General features: G+C 34.2%; 1 protein-coding gene across 4 annotated transcripts in view; it reads right to left on the bottom strand.

The window, feature by feature from the left end:
• The window catches only part of d4 (double PHD fingers d4), a 55,028-nt gene that overhangs the window by 22,575 nt on the left and 9,034 nt on the right, over window positions 1-23,419 (bottom strand). For 2 of the 4 annotated variants that reach the window (XM_072527085.1, XM_072527087.1), the window contains exons 4-6: window positions 21,310-21,436; window positions 9,125-9,466; window positions 609-995 (exon numbers count right to left, since the gene is read on the bottom strand). In XM_072527085.1, coding sequence (XP_072383186.1) covers window positions 609-995; window positions 9,125-9,466; window positions 21,310-21,436 — 856 coding nt within the window. The remainder of the gene's footprint in view (window positions 1-608; window positions 996-9,124; window positions 9,467-21,309; window positions 21,437-23,419) is intronic. The other 2 variants (XM_072527086.1, XM_072527088.1) reach the window with 2 other exon arrangements.

Below are 23,419 nucleotides of genomic sequence, written 5' to 3'. Positions count from 1 at the left end.
GTGTAACGGGCTAATCCAACGTTAATAGATATACAAAATGAGGAGAATCTATTGCTAAAAATAGAGGTGGCTGACACTTGTATTACAAGGATTTTTATTTTAACTCCACACATTGAAAGTATGATAATTTGTATTACATGACTGTGTTTTTTATATCTGTCACGTGCTGAAATTGTTTTACAAATAAATTTTCAATAGTTCACAATTATTAGCGAGAGTAACAGTAGGGAGGGGCCATTGGTATGACAGTTAAGGATATGATAGAAAAATTGCCCCAAGGAATCAAAATCAACGTGGTGTTGCATTTCCTTAGCAAAAATGTGTCTTGGACATAGTCAACATAATTCATTTTCGATGCCGCACCCTATATATACCATAGCATAAAGGAGTAATTATAACCAAGCCAGATACTCAACGAGATATACCTTAAATTTATTTAGCTGTGTTAAAGGTTAAAATTGATTACTTCCTATGCGTGTTTTATAAAACTTTACCGTTTAATTAAAAATACGTGATCACAATGATTAGTAGAAGATTAATTCTTAGTTTGTTAAGAAACTTAAACTACCAATAACGTACATTTTCCTCCGTATTAAAAATCTCCTTACCTGATCTACCACAATCTGAACAAGACACCAACTCCTCTTGCGTTCCCGTCTTTTTATTCTCCCTATTATCACCCAAACAAAAGTCGCAATATGGACTCGGTGAGGGTTTTTTGCCGCCCTCAGCGCTTCCCGCAGGGGCAGGACTATCTGCCGGAGTAGTAGGGGCGTTCGAGGCAGCAATTTTATCCTCCAACGCTTTTTCTGGCATTAAAACAGGCATCTGTGGATCTTCCACTGGAGGAGATGGTTGTCCTGGCGGTAAATTAGGCGGTAGTGTCGGCGGAACTTGTGCTGGGCTCTGGCCCGAGGCCGGAGACAGAGGTACCTGAGGAGAAGGGGTCCCCGTTGGCGTAGGCTGCCGGCCGCGTCCACGTCCCGGGTTTCCACCTATTGTGTGAAAAATAAATATTTACTTTTAGAAAAAAAGTGCTAATCGGATATTGGAAACAAAAAATATTATTGGACCTCATTATTTAATATTTATTAGTATCAGTATGATAATAAATTAAATTCATATATTCGAATACCTCTAATAAGAATAATACAAGCCCGTATTCATAAAATGTGTTATTTTGAGAGTTCTCGAAAAAAAAAAAAAAAGTTTTTAATCACAGCAAAAAAAATAAGAGCTGGAATTTGTCAGGATTTGCCGTTTGAAGATTTTCAATATGTGGTCCATCACAAAAACCTGAAATTTAGTTTTTGTCATGGCCTTCAAACATGGACATTAAAACATTATGACGTCAACAAATTAAATTCATTTGAAATGTGGATGTACCGCCGAATGCTAAGAATAAGCTGGACCACCAGAACTACGAATGAAGAAGTACTGAGAGCAATGAACACACGCCCGCATCTGGTCAATAATATCAAAATTAGAAAGACATCATATCTATTACACATAATGCGCCATAGGGAATTTGAGAAGCTCCAGGTAATATTAGAAGGCAAGATTGAAGGTAAAAGGGGCATAGGACGAAAGAAAAAATCTTGGCTACGAAACATCAGAGATTGGACCCACACAAAAGGAAATGAATTAATTTATTAAGCCCAGAATAGAGAGAAATTTGCCATATTGATCGCCAACCTCAACAGAGAAGGCACTTAGGAGGAGGATGGCCTTCAAGGTCATTGTAGCATTCACTTAAATCGTCTTTATATCGTCATGTTTCTCCTTAAACAGCATACTCAGTCCTCAAAACACCAAAATGAAACAGGTTATTACGTGTAACATATCGGCCACAAAATTTCACAGTTTTCTTCTCACTTCAGCACGCAATATTTTTTTTGCAAGTGTTTTATCTTCTTTTTCTCGTAGCACTACTACTTTTGGCTGACTGCACAACTTGATTCCATGTTGAACGGTCGTCCATAATAGTTGGGTCAGTGGGTAGCCCCATTGTTCTTAGATCTGACCATATATTGTCTATCCATCGCATTCGTGGACGTCCTAAACGCCTTCTTCCTGTGGGGACTTCCTCCCATATTACCTTGGCAAGGAGGTTATTAGGGAGTCTATGGACATGGCCAGCCCATCTTAGACGTTGGGATTTAATCTCTTGGACTATATCGCTCGCTCTATACATCTCCTTGACCTCAGCATTTGTTCTCATTCGGTATTGGTTGCTATTAATGTCGTGATAAGGTCCAAAGATTATTCTGAGGATTTTCCTCTCAAAACATCTAAGTTTTCTTTCAGTTTTTTATATGACTTTTTGAAATTCTTTAGTAAAGTTATTGTAAGAAGTATTCTGGGAATACTTCAATTATCGTATTAATGATATCATTATATTCTTATCATTCAGCGTATTCATGATGCATAACACCTTAGTAATTACAAAAAAAAACACTCAAGATGTAGCTGTGATGGAAACTTGTGAAGTTGAGACTTGAGCCGTTGTGAAGATTGTTATCCTATTCCAGGATCATAACCAAAAATGCCTGACTCAATATTTTTCATCATTATAGACTAGTTATTTCACGTTGTCCAGAGCGACTAAGTGATTTCTTTTTCTGATCTGCTGTACGAAGGTAAGATATTTTTCGACAGACCTCATATATTGTGACGTCATAATATGGAATCATCTCTCTGCTTATTGGTATGCAAGACGTATAGAACATTTAATATGAATGTTAACTGAAAAACACTCATTATATGTCAAAACAATACATCACCACCAAAGGCACACTCATCTCTGAGCTACCTAGGCCGGAATTTAACATCCTAATTGACATTATAAAACAGAAATAATACTAAATGGCCAAAAAAATCCTATGCAATGAAAAAAATGACACATTAACAGCAGAAACAAATAGTTCTAAAGAAAGTTGGATAATTATCTCCACCGAGAAAACGTTTTCTATAATAACATCGAATAATTTGTATTACACATGTATAAGTTTTTGGAGAAGAACAAATAACAAATGCATCGTAGAAATTATACGAATTAAGGTGATAAATAAAAAAACAACATAACAGAAGTAACAGCAAAGTTAAATAGGCCAGAACAGACAAGAAAAACGTCGCAAATTTAAACAAAACCTAAATCAAAAGCTTGTTAAACAGTACGTAAAACAGAAAATAAACAAAAGTATTCAAATTTTTATTAGTTAATTTATGTAGTTTTAATTCAATTGTTTTTAAAACATTTTTAGTTTTCGATATACCTGACAAGTTAGGTCCATTGTAATATTTTTTGCTTTAAAAGTATGTGTGTGTGTGTAGGTGTCAAAGAAAATTAAAACTAATACTTCATTTAATCAGCTGTCCCATTTACACAATACTCATACAATTAATTGAAAATGTACTGCAGCAACCTTTGAATGGGAAATGTATATAAGTAATTAAATTTTTTCAAACGACTGATTACTTTCTTTGGATCGGAATAAAAATTTAAAAAATTGATCCTTTTCATTTCGTATAGTCCGCTGTCTCTATCCATCCATGGGTAAGTGAAACCAACAATTACAACAGATATAGAAACTTATCGACAGATTCGGATTAGGCAGTAAAAGTGAGGTGCGAAGGTGGGGAAATTATGAAATCAGAAGTTTAAACTTCCAGTTACAAAAAAATTATTAGTAAAAGAACACACGGGTACGGCCTCATTTCCAATGTGAAGGTTCATTCTGTTCATTTTTGGCTCCTTTCGTGGTGGGGTAGAATAGTTAGTCGGATCGTGACGAATGATACATCAGTGGAAAGTAGATGTGATAACGCATATGTTAATGCAGAAAAACAAACATGGAAGCATTGCCAAAAGGGGCATCACATCATATCTTCCTTTTTATTGGTGCAATTGGAGGGTGTGAAGCGTTGAACGAATAGGGAAAGGGATAACGATTATATCAAGATAGAAAAAATAAACAAGACGACTACCAAAAGGACACCACACAGTATCTTTATCCGTCTGTCAAATCCTCTTAATTTCCGCAGACGTCAGTTGTCACACGCCATGTTTTATGTGAAATGTCACGTTTTACGTCACGTATTATGTCACGTTTTATGTCAGATGTCACGTTTTATGTCAGATGTCACGTATTATATCACACTTCCCGTATTATGTCACGTTTTATGACAGATGTCACTTTTTATGCCATACGTCGACTCATCCATTAACATAGACAGGGGAGGAAATAGCAAAGACGTTTGCAGATATTTTAAGTCATAACGGCGAATTACTTGCGTTGACTATCCGATAATAGTTGAACTACAAAAATAATTTGTAAATTACTTAGGATAAAAAATGACGAACGACATCTGACAAACTTGAAATGACAAAAGACATTACAAAATCGAAAAGATTTGACAGACAGAAAAGAAGATTTGACAGCTGCGGAGAAGATTTGACAGACGGATGAAGATACTGTGTAGTGTTCTTTTGGTGATTGCCTTGTTTGTTTTTTCTATCTTGATATAATCGTTATCCCCCCTTCATTTAACGCATCACACGCTTCAATCGGACCAATAACAACAGAGACATGATGTATTGCCCTTTTGGGAATGTCGACATGTTTGGTTTTTCTGTATCAACATATTAGCTATCTCCTCTACTTTGCAATGATGCATCATTCGTCACGATCCAACGAACTATTCTACACCCACCGCAAAAGAGAAAAAATTAAGCAGAATGAACCTTAACGATTTCTAATGGGATTTATCATGGGAAATGAGGCCGTATCCGTGTTGCCCTTTTACTCTTATTCAACCGTAAACTATGACAGTCGGAGCAATTTTGATAACGGATTCATCATTAACGTAGAAATAGATGTCTAATTAAAATGTAATATTGTACTTTTGGTGATAGAAATTGTTGTGGTATTATGTTTGAAACTCATGTTCTGGATTGCTGTCCCTTAGATATTTAATGAGAATGACAGGTGAAGAAAAAATTGGAGAATGGTAGAATAAAATGAAAATTTTTTTATAAAAGGAAAGGATCCCAGTAGTTGGCGGTATGCCGTAGTTTTAAAAAAACTTACATTGAAGTCAAAATTTCTGGTGTTAATGATATTTATTTAAAAATATTACTAAAAATAAATGAAAATATCCAAATAGATTATAATTTTCATCAGAACATTTTTGGTCTTATTGTCAGTAAAAACGCATTTGCGAATAGCCGCTTTAAAAACTGTACAAATTTTTTGATTACATTTTAAATGTCCAAAAAATTAAATTTGTATCGACATGGAGTCGATGTTATTAAATTTAACTGAAAGTTAACATAATGACCCCTATTCGAAACGGTGACTACATCTGAGCCTGACCAAAGATACCAGCTAACTCGTACAGATCGCCATAGAGTTGGCTGGACGTCACCGTTTCGAGTAGGAGTCAGTATGTTAAATTTCAGGTAAATCTACTAATATCGACTTAATGTAGCTTCAGGTCTAATTTTTAAGAGATTTAAAATGTAATTTTACGACTTTTAAAGCGGCTATTTACAAATGCCAAGTTTTCATTGTTGGAGGTCAGATAATACTGTGACGATAATATACTCTTTTCGTCTAGTGTAGGCCTATGTATTCAAGAAAACGTGTTTATACATTCACTGGCTGTGCAAAAGACCGAGCAGAAACTCATTAGTGGTCATTCTCGGTGAGTTGAACGGAGAATACCTACCTACCTACCGGAACAGGTGAGCTGAACGTGGTCCATCCCGTTGATTTGGTAACATTGCTCAGTGCTAAACGGATGTATAAGGAATGACGTGTGCGATTCCACACATCAGAAGGTAAAGGAAACTCGGCAGCTACATTCAACGCATGTAGTCACCGGGTAAGACGGGAATTATCGATTTTTTTCAACTCACCAAATCGACGGAATGGACCACGTTCAGCTCACCTGTTCCGGTAGGTAGGTAGTTATCTTTCGTTCAACACACCAAGAATGACCACTAATGAATTTCTGCTTGGTCTTTTATATAGTCAGTGACGGTATAAAAACATGTTCTGTTGAATGCATAGGCGTATTCTAGACGATAAGAGTATATTATCGCCAGACGACTTTCTGATGAAAATTGTAATCGGTTGGATATTTTCATTTTCAAGTAAATTTCTTTTCTTAACGAAAAATATCCGGGAAAACTTGGTAACAAGTAATCGATAAGTCGATGCAAGCCAGTAATTTACAAAATATCTGACAGCATTAAAAAGATCGGCCGTTAAGACACTATTATAAAAGATAAAATTATAAAAATTGTAAACAAATTTGGGTATACATGTATCAGAACACAAACAAAATGTATATTTTCTCACAAAAGATATAATAGTATAATAATCAATTATGTACTTGTTTATCGAAAAATATGTCTAATAAAAGTTTTTATTTTGAAAAGGATATTAGTAGAAACTAGAAACTGCTAATTGTTGATACAAAGTATTGTTAATCAATCAATTCAAACTTCAGCTCAACATGCATTTGGCTGTTGTAAAAATAGTACTGATTATTTTTAATGTAAGTAGAATCAGAAATTAAATGTCTCATATTTTTTTTTTAATTGTCGATTTATAAGACGATATATTTACGTACTTACTTTATATAAGACGATCGATTTATTTTACATTTCTATCTCAGATATTCTTAATAAGAATATTCTTTAATAGCAATCATGTAAGTTGATATTTATCCTTTTTTTGTAGATAAAATATGCTGTCAGCTTGTTATATCATTTATATAAGCTCTTTAAGAGAATAATTAATAACAGACTAAGATCTAAGCTAGATTTTCACCAACCACTGAGCAAGCCGGATTTAGTAGTGGGTTGGAACAAATAACCACCTACAAGTAATAAAGTCCTTGATACAGTAAGTTACAGAATACAAGCCATTGAAAGTAATATTTGTAGACTTTAAGAAAGCACAAGACTCAGACCAGCAGAGATCCATGTTAACTGCACTTAGAGTGGAGTATTAATCAGAAGTACCCAACTCTTCTTCAGAATATATATAATAGCGCAACAGTTGCAATCAGAATATACTCTGGCGACACAAATGCATTTACCTTGAAGACGGACATACCATCTCTCCTAACCTATTCACAGCTGTGTTGCAGAGTGCTAAGAGAAAGAATAATTGGGAATATATTGGAGTCAACATAAATGGGGAGTTTCTAAACAACTTGAGATTCGCAGATGACATAGTATTATTGCAGATTAGGTAGATTATGCATGCCAACTTCTGCAAGACCCTCAGAGCTCTTGTACACGAGTTGGCCTTAAAATGAACTGTTCTAAAACTCAATAGATGACCAACCTTGAACTGGTGAAAAACATTTCAATATATGGCACTAAAACTGAGCAACCAAAGAACAAGAGCAGACACAGAAAACATGGAAAGACTTATTATCCAAGGAAAAGTAAAAGGCCGAAGATCAAGGAAAATCCCCAAGAAGACCCATGCATGAATTAAAAGAAATGACCAGAGGCAGAGATCTTTTGAGACAGACAATACACGATATCACGATGACCACTACACTCCCTCCGGGGCGTCAACATGGTCACCTTACGCAAAAATGGGGGAAATCATTTAGAAGGAAATTTAGATCAGACATTCCCATGTGCTTGAAAAGGAAGGTCTTTGAACAGTGCGTGCTTCCGGTTCTAACTTATGGGCCCTTACCAGACACTAAAACATTGGCCCTTACCAAAAAGTAATAAATAAAATAAAAGTGGCGCAGAGAACAATGGAGAGGTCAATGTTGAATGTATCCCTCAGAGACTGAATTTCAAATCAAATAGTTAATAAAATCAAGACCGGAATCCATGGAATTATTTATGGGAGGCTTATGTTCAGCAGTGGCCTCAAAACGGCTACTGATGAATGTTCTGCATTGTATATTCATATAGGTATTTGACTAATTTGTTTTATTCTGTCATTCAACTGATGTGCTGAACAAGAAGTAACTGGGAAGATGGGGAACAATAAAAAAGAATGAAAAAGAAATGGAAAATTTGCGATATAAAGATAGAGATGAGCAAATACGAGAAACAAAAAACAGGACATTCAATAGAGATGTGAGATAACAAACCAAAAAGTTTAAGTCGAGGGAAAGATTGGATAAGAAAAGACAGAGAAATAACCTGACAGATGACAAAAGCATTCTAAATATAAGAAGAGAATAATGCCATAAGCTACTAAATCGCAACGATGTAGAAAATAAGGACGATACATTGGCAATTCTAACACCTGAAAGAAATAGATCAAACTTCCGAAAGTGAAATGATAAAATTATGTTACTAACCCTATCAAAGCGTTTTCCTCCCTCCTCGAAAACAGAATGACGCCCTATTCATTTATCAGTTTCAAAGGAACCTTTGACATACTAAATCGACGAAAATTAAATAAAAACCAGGTTCCCATGACTATACATAAAACCTACTCATACTGATACAACTCACTTTCACTGAAATTAAGGCAGTCGTAGTAATACAAAATTATTATGATGACATTGATGACGCTACTACGCTGATGACAGCATTATACTTGGGCATAATAAGGCATCATTAAGAGAGACTTTTGCAGACACTGAGAAAGCCAAACAAGCTGTAAGATTGCGGGGAAATCAGGGTAAAGCTACATATATGTTCACAGTACAACCCACAATGGAAACTCCTTTCACAGCTTCGAAAAGTAGCAGATATCAGATACTTTGAATCAATAGCAACCAAAAATAATGGTAAGTACAGAATAATCTGTCTTGATTTTCCTAGACTAGAATGTTCAACCTACATATGAATATAAAAGTTTATAGATTATATGTATAAAATGTCGGATATACAAAGAATATTTTTTGTATCAATATATAATCAGCATTTGGAACAATTTGTGCGATTGTGTCTACATATTGTTCTATTATGCTTAGATAGTGAAATCGATATTAAAAAAAAAAACATGTTATGAGACATTCAATAAATTATTACTGTTGTAAATAATTAAAGACTACTGGCAGTACATTCCAACTACACATGCATGCAAAATACACTCCAAAAGAAAGTAAAAGATTTTAAAGGCAGTACCGGGTGTCTGGTTCAAAAAGGAAACGTAACTATCTTGATAGACTTGTCCTTGATCAGGTCTGCTGGCCGTCGTGGTACTCACGTCTCCTATCCCCCCTCCCACATTGGAAGCGACCGAGCCTCCTGTAGCGGCGCCGCCTGCAGTTTGAGGCGGCACCACTTGAGTCGTTTGGTTGGGTCCCGGTTGGAGGCTGGGAAAAGCCGAACTTACAGCACCACCGACCTGAGTAGACGGAGTAGGAGCGTTGCTGTCGCGAGAGTTCTCGTCACTTGCGCCTTCTTTGTGTGAGTGGCCATAGTGGTAAGTCAGCCCTGGCCTCGTCTTGTATCGCGCACCGCACACTGAAATTTTGCAAAATAATTTCCGATTCCATCTCAATTAGATTTTAAGTTAAGTATAAATGAGCTCTTCACATTAAATTTTATTCGCTTTAAAATGATAATCTTCTTGGGGTGAAGTAATTTAAATATCGTTGTCATTTGTGTTCTATGCAAATTACAAAAAAAAATAATTTTTTAAATAAGAAACTAAATCAGTTGGTTTATTTTCACAATGATTGGTAGTCAATTAACATATTAGAAATAGGAAATATTATAGATATAAAAATTATTTTAGACAATTTATGCAATGGTAATTATAAAAATATGTCCTCATTATTATTACCTCAACAGGTATCATAATACACGAGATTGTTATTTTACTTATTGTATTGCAGTGTGGTCCAACCTCAGGCACGCGAGCCTGATATTATTGAGATGAGAAAAATATTGCCATTGATAACTTTTACCTGTTCAAACCCTGTCTAAATTTCCGTAATCTTAAGAAAGTAGTTAACCTTGAACACCCACTCCCGATGAGCGGGCAGTTAGCTTCAGTCAGCTGCACGTGTCGTGTTGAATTAATAGTGACGAATAAATTGAATGTTAAATTCAGAATGAGTAGTGCCAAAAAACGCAAAATGTTCGAACAGAATCGTACGTTCCAAGGAAAATGGGAAAATCAATATTTCTTCATCGAATTAAAAGACAAACCTCAGTGCATGATTTGTTGTCAAGTACTCGCGGTATCAAAAGAATACAATATTAGTAGGCATTATGAAACCCAGCACAAAACAAAATACGACAAATATCAAGGTGAAGCTCGCAATATTCTTGTAAAAGAACTTAAAGCTAAATTGAATAAACAAAAATCTCTATTTACAAAACCGACAGCTGTTCAATCATCAAGCTTAGCAGCATTATATGAAGTATGTTTAGAGCTTGTCAAAAGTAAAAAAGCATTAAAGATGGAGAAATGATCAAGCGGTGTGCCGTTAAAATGGCGCGATCCTTTGGAGATGAAAAGACGGCCAAAAATTTTGAATGTGTTTCAGTTTCCCATCAAACTGTATCTAGAAGAGTTGATGAGCAGAATACTTATGTATTTAAAAAAATGGTCGACACAGTTCGTAATTGTTTGTACTACTCCTTAGCCCTTGACGAATCCGTTGATATCACTGACAAAAATCAGCTATTAATTTTTGTTAGATGCATTAGTGAAGATTTTTTTGTAACTGAGGAACTTCTAAAACTGCAGCAGTTAGTGACGGTGTGAAAAATATAGGTGGTTTTCAAAAGTGCTCTTGCATTGGCACCGACGGAGCAAAAGCAATGACGGGACGCATAACGGGATTGGTTGGAGTTTTGCTGGGGTGTTAACTGTGTTGTTTCTTTGCATTATCCATCATGAGGCTCTCTGCGGAAAGATAATTAAAATCAACGATACTATGAAAACTGTAGTGCAGATAGTAAACAACTTAAGAGGAGGAAACAGAGCTCAGCGACACCGAAAATATAAGTGTAAAATTAAATAAAGGTAAAAAGAATTCAATAACGATAAACAGAATTTAAGAAAATTAAATCAAATACAATAAAATAAAATTACGATAGAATTAGATAAAATAAAATAAAAATAAATAAAATTAAATTTAATTAAATGTAATGATAATCAAAATGAAATTATTAAAATGATGAATAAATTCTACAGAATATTTAACAAATTTTAAAAATTACTAAAATCATTAAACAAAATTTTTAAAGAAAAAAATTAAGATTTTTTAAATCTTAAAGTACTTAAATGTGTGATAAAAGAAATATTAATAATTCAGTAATAAGCAGAAGTACAATTTCATTAACCCACATAGTAATAACGCGCTATAAGAAGTATTCACTTCTGTCGGCACTCCTCAAGTGCCCCGCGCCGTTTTTATTTTTTTATACTTTTTTAAAGTTAATGAGTGATTATAGATGGTAATTTATTGATTTCCCGTTGCATGCGACGGTCAAAATCACTAATACCTTTATAAACACCCTTGCATAAATTGTCTAAAATATTCACTTATTAAAGAACTACGAAGAAATATCAAGCTGTATTTCCATTAAAAAATATGTGTTGTAAATATTGAACCTATTACCCTAATAACCTAAAATGTGAGATCACAATTTCTCTCTTTTATGAGTTGTACCGTTCCATAAAAACTCAGACGTTGTAACGTTATAAATGTCACATGTTTGTAATTTTTCTTCAAACAATTATTCTGTTCCAATTTCTTTTGATTTTATTCGTTTGTCAACTTTCTGTTGTTTTACTATTTTTCTTTTAAAAATAATTGGCGCCCAACTTTTCTTTCGACTAAACACAAAGTTTTATATTGTGTTTTATTATTTTATTACTTTTAACTTACGTACTTTTTAATTAAAATACTTATAATAAATAATTAAAATATTATGTAAAGTTGATGAGTGGAATATGATTTCGTCGCTTTAAGTGCGATGTTGCCAATTATTCACCTTCAATTAAAAATTGTTTTAGTATAGTCGATAAAATTAATGTAGAAGGGGTACATAAATGTCTCATGTTTATGTGGCCAAAAATTTATTGATGGTATTCGTAATAAAAATGATAAATCTGCGATAATGTTGACTTCATATAAATCAACTTAAGTTTTTGAAAGTTCACATACTGACAACATATCTTTCTTTCTTTTAAATTTGGTTGTGGATACAAAGTGGATTCAAATTAGAGTGACATGACTGTAGCATACAAAACTTACTCTAAAGTAGCTAAATCGCAGTGTCCTAATAATTGATACAGGAATATCTCTGAAGGTATATAATCACACCCTTTTTTGTAATTATGGTCTTAATGTATACTGAAGGTTTTAATATTAACATCTGATAACAATGTTAAGTAATGAACGTCACGTGATTCGGCATGGTGACTATGCTACAACTGATACGTATAAGTAATTGATTTCACGTCCTTCTTAAATTATGATTTTGTTCGATGGCTCTATATAATATCTTCTCCTTCTTCGTCGACCATTTTCCATCCACTTCTGAAAATAGGTATCTCCCAATTACTTCCATCTTTCTTTATCTTGCGCCAATCTAATCCACCGTTTGCCTGTCACTGCTCTTATGTCATCTACTCATCTCTTTTGAGGCACCATGCTTGCCTTCATCCTTGGTCTCCATTCTAGAATTCTCTGTGTCCACCTGTTATCGTCATACCTGGCTATGTGACCGTCCCAGCGCCATTTATATATTAGGAGAGTTAACTATAACTATAAGTGTAGTACACAAATAGCCAAATTTTGAATTCATCATGCTTACAAGATGTTCTCGGTTGCTCATTATCTCTCACCCCCCTCACTCTACTCTCTCTCTGGAGACACACAACAGTGAAGCCTGACAGTTCAACTCGAGGTTAGGCCGCTTTTTTTAGATTAGTGACCTAAATGATTTTTTTGATTATCTCGGGAATTGCTCATTAGTAAAATTGGAGGGACGGTGAAATTAAGCCAGTAAGTTTGGGCTTTCATGTATACATTCACCTTCGTTTGACTTATGTATTGGACTTGAATGAAGACTACATTTTATTTTATTACAAAGGTAATATAATAATGAACTACTGAATCACACTAGGTCATCAAACATCGATATTTACATCAATTTCGATATCCCTTTTGGCGAAGCTAAATTTTCAAAATTGAATAAACCATTTCAATGTATTATAATGGTGAATTTTATTACTTTTAATTTTTAAACATTAGCAGGTAATTTCCTTTTATAAAATGACTTTCCCTGTATTGTCACCGCTCTAGACATCAGCTGATTATATAAAAACTCATTTATACTTGTAGAAATCTAATGATTGCTAATTTAATAGCAGTTTAAAAAAGATTTATAAAAACTTGAGTTTTTTCTATGAAGTTAATAAAGATGTATACACCCATTGTGAATAATAAACTTAACTGTTTTTAACAATGTATTACGTTTATTTGAATCCTTAACAAAAACCTGGAAGTAGATAAAACTTTATCAACAATCAAAATCTGTATTAGTCCTACAGAAATTAAAAAGCACTGTATAACAATATTGCTATTTAGAGACATTAGTATATTAGGCAGAAGATTTTCATTTTAAAGTTTTAAATACTAGGGACTGGAACCGAAATATAATTTTGTTGTAGGTATATTCGAAGAAAACGTTTCATGTCTGCTCGAACGAACACCAGCTTTGGGAAAACAGGAAATAGTAACGCGATGAACAAAAGAAACAGAACCCAAGCGCCTGGTGATCTGAACCCGAACCGAAATGTAAAAATAAAATATATATACATAGACTAACTAATTAACTAAACATAAGAACGTTAATGTAACGAATTAAAAATTATATTAAATATTGTTAGTAAATGCTTCTATGGAGTCTCTATACTTATACTCCTACGAGACGAAAAACTTATACACTCAGAGACAAAAAATGTTTTAATGTTACTTTTTCCCTTTTAACTCTTGCATAATTCAGTTATAAATACCTGGTGTCTATTATGTGTGCTGTAATTTATCAGAATACCATATCAGAGACCATCAGAATACCTAGTGACAGCGCATTTGGAGGTAGAAGCAATAATGTAACCAATTACAAAAATTGTGTAGCGTACCTTGTTGATCAACAAAGATAACTGTTTGGTTGTTTCTGTTCATTATTGACATTTCGACTATTTTAATTATTTATGTAGTTATCTTTAACGATTCCACGCATAAATGTTGGTTTTGTGTTGAAATTGTTACTTTAGCAAATGAGGGATGCAAACAAGAATATAATTAATGTGCCTCGTTTGCGTATCCATCAATTAACTGTTTCTCGAATAGTAAACCGACACAAAGTAACTGGAGAATTCAAAGGAAGTCTTTTTAATGGACAAAAAAGTATACAACTAGAGATGGGCAATATTTTAGAACTGAAAAAGACAAGTCAAGTGTAAAAACAGTAATAAGAAGACTGAAGCTGGTTTAAGTTCTGAGATTTCTCACACGTCACAAAACTAGGTGGAGAACGTTTCTTAGAATGTATTCTAGCAAAAAATGTTAGTTTTGGTAGCGGTTCCAATGGATTGGTCACCAATGAGTCCTGATGCAAATCGCATATAACATATATGGGCCATCCTTCAGCGACGTATAAAGCGACTGCAGAATTACAAATTATTGCAAAGGAAGAATGGGTTAGAATTACGCAAGCAACCATTTAAGAACGTCTGAGGAGCATGTCAAGTATAAACTTGCACATAAATCTATAAATTTTTGACCGCTATCATTTTTAGTATCTTCTCCATAGTCTCCAATGACTCTATTGTCGTGGTCTTTCCCGTTTGTGAACCTTAAGATCTCCAAAATGAGCTTTTCTTTTGTTTTATTTACGTTTGTTAGAACTTTTTTCATAAAATTCGTCTTTGTTATGAAATCATGATATGACACCTGCATCATCGCATGACATGACATCGTATTCTAACTACGGCAATAACAACTTATCTGTCGTTTTTTTTTAGTGCAAACGTTATTAATCTTTCTTTGATCTCATTCTAACTCTTAATGTTCTTTTTATACCGTTTTTGTATAGCAATGGACGCACCTCTCTTTGCTCTTCCGTTCTTATTTACTCCACTGTAAAAGTGTATATAGTCGCCAATTACTACCTCCTGTCTTTTTGTATCAATACCTTGTACATTCCAGCTAACCATATTGATTGTCCATTTTCTTTGCTATTTTCGTATCTTTGATCCGTCCTTATTCGGAGACTCTTGATTGAAAGGAGTTTTCCCAAATATGAGAGGTTTGACTATCGTTTCAACCAACAAACTCTAGGTTTTCTGTCAGGATTTTTCTCCCTTAGCTGAAACGTTCTGGTTTTTTTGCCGTCGGAAACATACCATTCACCCTCTTCCGTTAGCTTCTTCTTTTTCTTTGTGTACCTCATCCCTTAAGGACATTGGCGATCATCACAGCCCATTTTACTCTGTCTGCTACAGTTCTGAAGAGTTGTATTGTCTTTTTCCACTCTTTATAATTTTATAATTTATCTTTTTTTTCTCCACTACTTTAAATTTTTCAACCAGGAAGTGCGTCGTCTCCTCGGTCCTCTTTTTTTCTTGTATAACCAAGTTGTTAGCTACATTACGTAAATTCATTGTATGCCATGCGATAGTTAGTAAGTACGAGAAGTGGAGCGGATGATGTTTTCTTGTCTCCATGTTGAAGGGAGCCGCCATCTCTAATATTGAGACAATTCGGCAATTTTTCAATCTACGGCTCTAAAGACATATTGACTATAGCTGAAATTGAATCGGAATTGCGAACAGAAATGGAATGTTCATAAATCCTATTTTGGATTCTATGGTTGGTTTGACCTATGTAAAATCGGGGGGCAGTCTGCACAAGGAATTTCATAAACTCCGAGTTGTTCATTTGGCATTTTATCTTTGTTGATCAGACAAGAGATAAAAGTAAGGAAGAAGAGCTTCCATATGATGAGGGTCCAAGTCTTTGGGTTGAGATTGAGCGGGAGATTGATGCATGTGATCTGTGAATGATCCTATTGATGTGATTTTCGCGGTAACCATTTTGGATGAGATCTTGTATTAAAAAGCTACTTACATAATCGCAAGTACGTATTAATCTAGAAACAAGGGCATTACCATTATTAACAAGAGGACCGACGGGTTTAGAGACGCTCTATATCGCATATCTTCTTTTTTTTATATTAATCTATATTTTATTGATTTTGTTTTATGTAATTGTCCTATATAACTTGTTGATCATGCTTTATGTACTTTATATCCTATATCACAATGTGATCTGATGGGATTAATAAAGAATATTCTATTCTTCTATTCTATTAATGATCGAATTATTTTGTGAAGATTGGTAATGGGAGTTGGCATGCAAGTAGCAGATGAGTTTTCGATAAACAGACTGTTAAAAACCTTGATTACAGATTACTGAAAATAATCCTTCAAGGCAAAGTATTCGGAACGCAAGGAATTGGGAGAAGAAAAATAGCATGGTTAAAAAACCTGAGAAAATGGTTCTCCACAACAACAACTAATACATTTAAAGCGTCAGTTAATAAAATAATTATAGCCAGAATTATCGCCAATATTCGAAACGAATAGGCACCAAAAGAAGAAGAAAAACCTTGAAATTGGTATTTTTTATGAGATAGTCGAGAAACGGTAGAGATCAGTTTCCATGTCCATCATGAACTGGATACTAGGATGTATACCATTCAGATGGGTTTGAAAAGATGGATTGCCGAGAGGATCCTTGCCGTGGAACCAAATGACGAAATAAATTTTGATGAAACAAAGTTACAATTATCTGGTATACGCGTCAAACAACAAATATATCCGGAAAGAAGAAATAAGTTTCCTCATAAAAAAACCACAAAGTCTTAACAGTACTGTATATACACAAATCCTACGTTATTGGCATTAATATTATTAACATATAAAAAAATGTCAATTTGGCAAATTGTAAAGTATTTACTTTATATTTACTGTAATATCAATTGTATCTTGCCTTGCTGGTTCACTTATATACTTAAATAGTTCCATAATAAAACTAGCACCTTATTATGAGTTAAAAAGAAACACTAACAACTAAAACAACACCTTGAAAGAAACAATAATGATATACACCTGTATAATTGTAAAATAAAGGCTATTAATAGAATTTATATAGGCCTATACCAAGGGAACCATTTGAAATTATTGCTTGGCAATCTTAAACAGTCAGCTTTTCTTGTCTGAAGATATCTTCATTCTTGAATATTCTAGACACGTGAAGTCATCAAGGCTCTTCTTTATTTATTCTTTTTGGCCTCATATTATTGTTTTTAATATTACTGCTAGTTACTTTATAGGAAGAAAATCAAGTTAGTCTATGTTTCCCATTTAAAATGAAGATTATAAAGGATATTTGGTAAATCATAGTTTCGGTTCGAGTCCCTGCCTAAATAATAAATATAAGCTGTCCTAAAGCATGAAGCGATTAAATACCATTTTTTTCTACGATTATTCTACTAATCACTTGATGTCAAAAAAGATTATTTATCATTATCATGCTAAGCAGCTTTATGCTTTACAACCTAACCAATGAAAAGTAAGTAATTACTTTATTCAAACATTTTACCAATTAATCATGCTTTATTTTATATAATAGTAAAAGAAACTAATTGCTGATGTTACTTTTTTCAGGGGGGGGGGGGGATTTTTTTCAAATACCAATTATTGACTGCAATGAATACAGTAAATATATTTTAGCATTGCCTCTAGAATTTGGATACTTGGATGAAAGCCGTTGCCTTTTTCAATTCCTAATTTTTATTTCCTGAGAATGGTAGCACTGTTCATTTAATGCTTTGTCAAAATATGTGTATGTTAACACTCGTTTTACCATTTTCTCATTGTAGGCGAGGCAATGAAGCAATAGACCTACCAAATTTTTGCAGTACGATGGATCTCGAATGAAATTTTTTGCATTTTATTCGTATGAGTGTCAGTAAATTTTGTGAACAAAAATGATGCTATGGAAACGAAAATTTACATTATTGAACAAGGATAATATAATTTTCCAAAGTGCATTTCGAAGCGATAAAAAATAATAAATTTGTATATCGGAGATAATTGACGAAAATGAGTTCAATATTAATACTCAGAGGTTTTTGGGGTCACCGAACATGAATATCATGACGGTGATGTTCTCCGAGGCACCTGGTGTACCTGGGATTCGTCTTCTGGAGATTTTTTGTTGGAAATTCGATACAAAATCAGTGCAAATTTGTTACTCGGTGGTTTTTGGGGTCGCTAGACACTAATATCATGTCAGCTAGAGTGCAAGGCACCTTGCGTTCATGAGAGCTCTTAGAGTTTATGCACTGAAGACTATCACGGTTATGATATTCGTGATTAGCGACCCCAAAATCCCCCAGGTAACGAGTTTACACCAATTTTATATCGAATTTACACAAAACTATGAAACATTATACCCTTCCTGTCACCAAGTGTCTTAAAGACCATCGCCGACATGATATTAGTATTGCGCGAACTCAAAAACCACCCGATTAACGAGTTTGCACTGATTTTGTATCAATTTTCCACAAAACTCCAGGAGGAGAGGCCCTTGTTTGACACCAGGGGCAACGAAGACTATCACCGACATAATATTCGTGATCAGCGACCTCAAATGCTCCCGAGTAACGAGTGTGCAATGATTTTGTATCGAATTTCCATAAAACTAAGAGAGAAGAGGCCCGTCACCAGGAGCCCCAAAGATCATCGTGGACATAATATTAGTGTTCCGCGACCCCATAAACCCCCCGAGTAACGAGTTTGCACTGATTTTGTATCAAAATTCCACAAAACTCCAGGAGATGAGGCCGTTATGGGCACAGGTGCCTCACACATCATCGTTAATATGATATTAGTGTTCAGCGACTCCAAAACCACCGAGTAACGAGTTTGCACTGATTTTCGGCAGGGCACTAAACCCATTTACACCAGGTGCCTCGGAGACCATCGCCGTGATGATATTTATGTTCAGTGTCCCCAATAACACCCGTAGGTAGTTAGTAATATTAAAGTAGTAGAAGAATAGTAATAGTAGTAATATGGAACTCATTTCCGACAATTATTTCCGAATTACAAATTTTTATTTCCACATCATCATTTTTGTTCACAAAATTTCCTGACACTCTTACGAATCGAATGTCGCAAGTTTCATTGAGATCCATCCAACTGCAAAGATTGGTAGGTTTTGGGCTTTTTGAGACTTATCGTTTGTGTTTATGTTAACTTCTAGGCCATATTGCGTACTAAATTCAACAATATTGTTCTTAAAAAACTATAGTGTTGACAAATGTGACAGTTTATTTCATCATTTAATAGTATTCCACACCAAATTGTATTGGTAATACAGTATACTCCCTCTATAACGAACACGGTTATTACGAGGTTTCGCTTATAACGAGGTACATTAGATGTCCCGTGAAATTTCTATTGAACTATAACCCTCTATAGCGAGGTAAATTTGCTTATAACGAGACAAAATAAGATTGAAAAACGTGTTTTTTACGTTTTGGCCCGGCCGTAGCTATAAATAAATACCCTTTTTAACTGCGGGCCGCCCGCAATAAACTTCTTACAATTTATGATTCTTAGTCGGAAATGTAAAATTTATGATTCAAGTGTCATTGTAGGGGGTTGACCATTCACACCTAATAATATGGGTCCTAATAGACAAGATGTGCAAAGTGTTTTAAAGGTTGTCAGAAACTTTATCCAAGGACAAAACGCAAATGAAGAAGCATAAAACTGTTTCACATCTTTAGAAAATATGATAGATAGAATACTGGACAATTTAAAGCAGTCAAAAATGACAAAATAATTTCTTGCAATTGCAGAAGCAGTAGTTTATGTTGTTCTTGAAAATACGCTTTATACATATTTACAGAATACAGATTTTTCGTTTTAACGTATATCATTGACAATAAAAGTAAACAACTTTGTTTTAAAAACGCCATTCAAACAATATTTATTAGCATCTTATATTGCTCTGAATGGCTTCACTATAGAAATATTAATGTTTTAGAAAACTACATATTCATATGTATGCACAGTATTATTGTTGTTGGATATAACGAGATCCGCTTATAACGAGGTAATTAGTCTGCCATTTCAGTTCTCGTTATAGAGGGAGTCTACTGTATTTGTTCTTCGCGGATTTTGAATAATCTCCGATGTATTGTTCTGTAATCAGTGCACTTTTTGCCTCCCTGCTTTTGGGGTAGAATTATTAATTTCAATCTCAATCATTTTCTGGATATTTACTATTTCATTGAATATTGTTGTGAGTCAGATACCCTGATTGCGGCTCTGTGTGTTAGAGAAGCCGAGAACTCTCTCTCCGTCGCCTAACTACGATAAAGAGATGACCTTCCAGAATTTCGGACAGTTCGTTCTCATTATATAAGCCAGCAGGAGCGGGCTCAGAGATTAGTATTGGCCATTCTACGCATCAGTGCGAATTCCTCTAAACGATAATTATAATTTTGATATTTGCAGTTAAGTGCGTTTTTGAGTTAAATAAAGTTAGTTAAATCACCTCGTGCTTCACTGAATCTCTGAACTCGTAGAACAACGTAACAATATGAAAGTTAAATCTTTCTTGAAATCTTCTTCCGAGAGTTTGATTATCTCGGACTGCACCTTAACTTTTTCATCTTTAAGGGACAATAATACTACCTGAATTTCATCTATAAGAATGTCCGCCCTATTATAGTATTCGCTATTTGTTGTTCTGCTCTTAGGTCTAAGAACAATCCTTTCACATAGCCTTTTCATGTTTTTTTATTTGTTGCGACATCTATAATTCTGCTTGATCATTTTTCATTTATTCAATTGATTTCTTCTTGAATTTTCCTGTTATTTCCTTGACTTTCTTGTATACACCAAAAGTATCTTATTTTGTTTGTGATATTTCAATATCTATACTTTCGAGTTCTAAACTTTTCATAACTAAAATATCAAGATACCGCGAGTGTCGTATATATTATAAACAATTATTATTGATATGTAGTAAACCAAAATGTAAGACTAAGGCTATCGCACCCCCGTATATATAAAAATGCCATTAAACCAAAAAAACCTATTATGACAAAACTATCACTTGCAAATGACCATGTTGAGTTTGTGACTCTGATTCATTAAAGAAAATGTTTGAATAAAATATAAAACATACGAAAACATAAAAACCAACTACACTTTATTATAAAGAATAATTTAAAAGCCATTATTTGATGCAACTTACGTTCACATGCAAAAGGTTTATCAGGATCTCCGGGGGTGGGTTCAAAATTATGACTTGACTTTTTCCTTCCCCTTCCTGCTCCTTTTCTCTTGTTAGGCGTACTTGGTGAATCGGTGCCGCTACGACCCTTTAAAGTAAGTTAAATAAGTGTCAAGAAGATCATCAGTAAGAAGCAAACTGAAAATATGTTGAAAACGGATGAACTTGCATAAGGTTTGTTATTTAATAATTTCTTTTAAACTAAAAATTTTACATATAGTAAGGCCTTGTATTGTAGGTTAGGTTCAATATGAGGCACTTAATCACCCTTCCACTCGACCTAAGAGGTCTATTGTGGCTCATCCCTAGATTAAAGTAGTCCCTTCAGCCCAGCCTTTTTAAGAAAGTCTATTATGGCCTTAGGTGACCTCGTAGTGTAAATTTAATATTTTACAATTTAAATCTTCGTTTTAGGTAGAAACGACAGGGCGTTGTTTCTTGTAGATGCGTATTACGTAGTCCTCAGGAGGCACACTTAAAACATATTTACAGGCCCCGATACTGTTATTCAAATAAAAAAAATCAGCATTTTTTGGTTTCTTTGTTAAATTCAAATTTTGAAATTTAACAGGTACCAAAATATACTTAAGTTACATGTAATCAAAATTTGAAGAATGTTTAAGATCCCGACAAAGTAATGCAAGTGTAGTTTTTTATAGTTTTGATGGTAACGGTCAAACAACTGAAGCTTTGAGACGTGAGATGATCTTTTGCGACGCTGAAAAAAAGTGTAAAAAACAATGGTAAACTGACAATAATTGATAAGAGACTCAGGCTAAAAAGAACACTGGATTATAAGCTGTAAGTTTATTTTTATCAAATAATACATTTCATCACATAAAATCATAGGCGTGGATTTGGGTAAAAGGTTTACAAACACATTCCAAATTTAATTTAATAGCGATGACATTACAGACGATCAGAAGAAATGATCATCTGAAAATGCCTAGGAATCATGAACAGTAAACTAAAGAATGAGATAAAACTAGTAATGGCAGATTAAAAAATGTTTTCAGAAGAGTTAGAGATTCCGAAAAAAGAGAATGCAGATAGAACAGCAGAAAATAAGCAAGAAAGAAGATCAAACAGAAGAATCGGGAGATCAGTGGTAAATTTTGTCCCTTACTCTGATAAAAGTATTTTTCTACAACTTCAAACTGAAACAGGGTCCATTCATTTCCTTAAAGTCCACAGCAGAGAAAGGAGAGGACATATAGAAAAGTTTTATGCCAGTCTGGAAAAAGTACTCACATCAAAAAAGCGTTACCAAGTTACCATTGTAATAGGCGATTTCAACGCCAAAATTGAACCAAACTCACGTACGTGAGTACGGTTTAAGTAAACGAAATAAGCGGGAGCAAATACCCTTTATAAACTTCCTAAAGAATGACTCTACAAGTGGAAATCTCCCTTGAACAAAAATGAAAGATTAGATCGAAATCAAATAAATTACATCAAAATACTATAACGGCCATATAGTTAAAATCATTTCATTTAAGTTCAAGCTACCACAGGTATACCCGATGAGAGCGAATTCCTGGAAAGACGTATAGAACAATGGTCGAGCTCGGACTGAAAAGAAATGCAATCGTCTACTTTCACTCCAGGAGTAGTTTGCTTCCGAAAAAAACTGAAACTAATAAAAAAGTCTGAGGATCGAAATATGGTAATAAATTTATCAAAGTTTGATGAAATAAAAAAGAAAATGTATCACAAAATTAATGACACGACATAAGCAAAAAGTGGGGCAACAGTCCACGGAAGACTACGTCCAAGCTAACACCTCCACAAGTCAAAAGACCCCAATAAAGATAAATTTAAAGAGACAAATAAAGAAAGTAAGGAAGAGTTGTTGAAGAATCAGTGTAAATACAGTAAATACTGTAGTTGAAGAGCTAGAGAGAAAATATGGGTCTTTGAATATGCATAAGAAGATTAAGAACGACAGGAATGAGCAAAGTGAATAGAAGTCTGCTGAAGGATCCAGACGGAATGTTAATCATGGATGTAGAACAAAAACTGAAATTATTCAGAGATCATATAGGTGATAATTTGAGTATGTATTTGGAAG

The sequence above is a fragment of the Diabrotica undecimpunctata genome, chromosome 3 (assembly GCF_040954645.1).
Source record: "Diabrotica undecimpunctata isolate CICGRU chromosome 3, icDiaUnde3, whole genome shotgun sequence".
NCBI classification, from domain to species: domain Eukaryota; kingdom Metazoa; phylum Arthropoda; class Insecta; order Coleoptera; family Chrysomelidae; genus Diabrotica; species Diabrotica undecimpunctata.
This window is presented reverse-complemented; position numbering and strand designations above follow the sequence as displayed.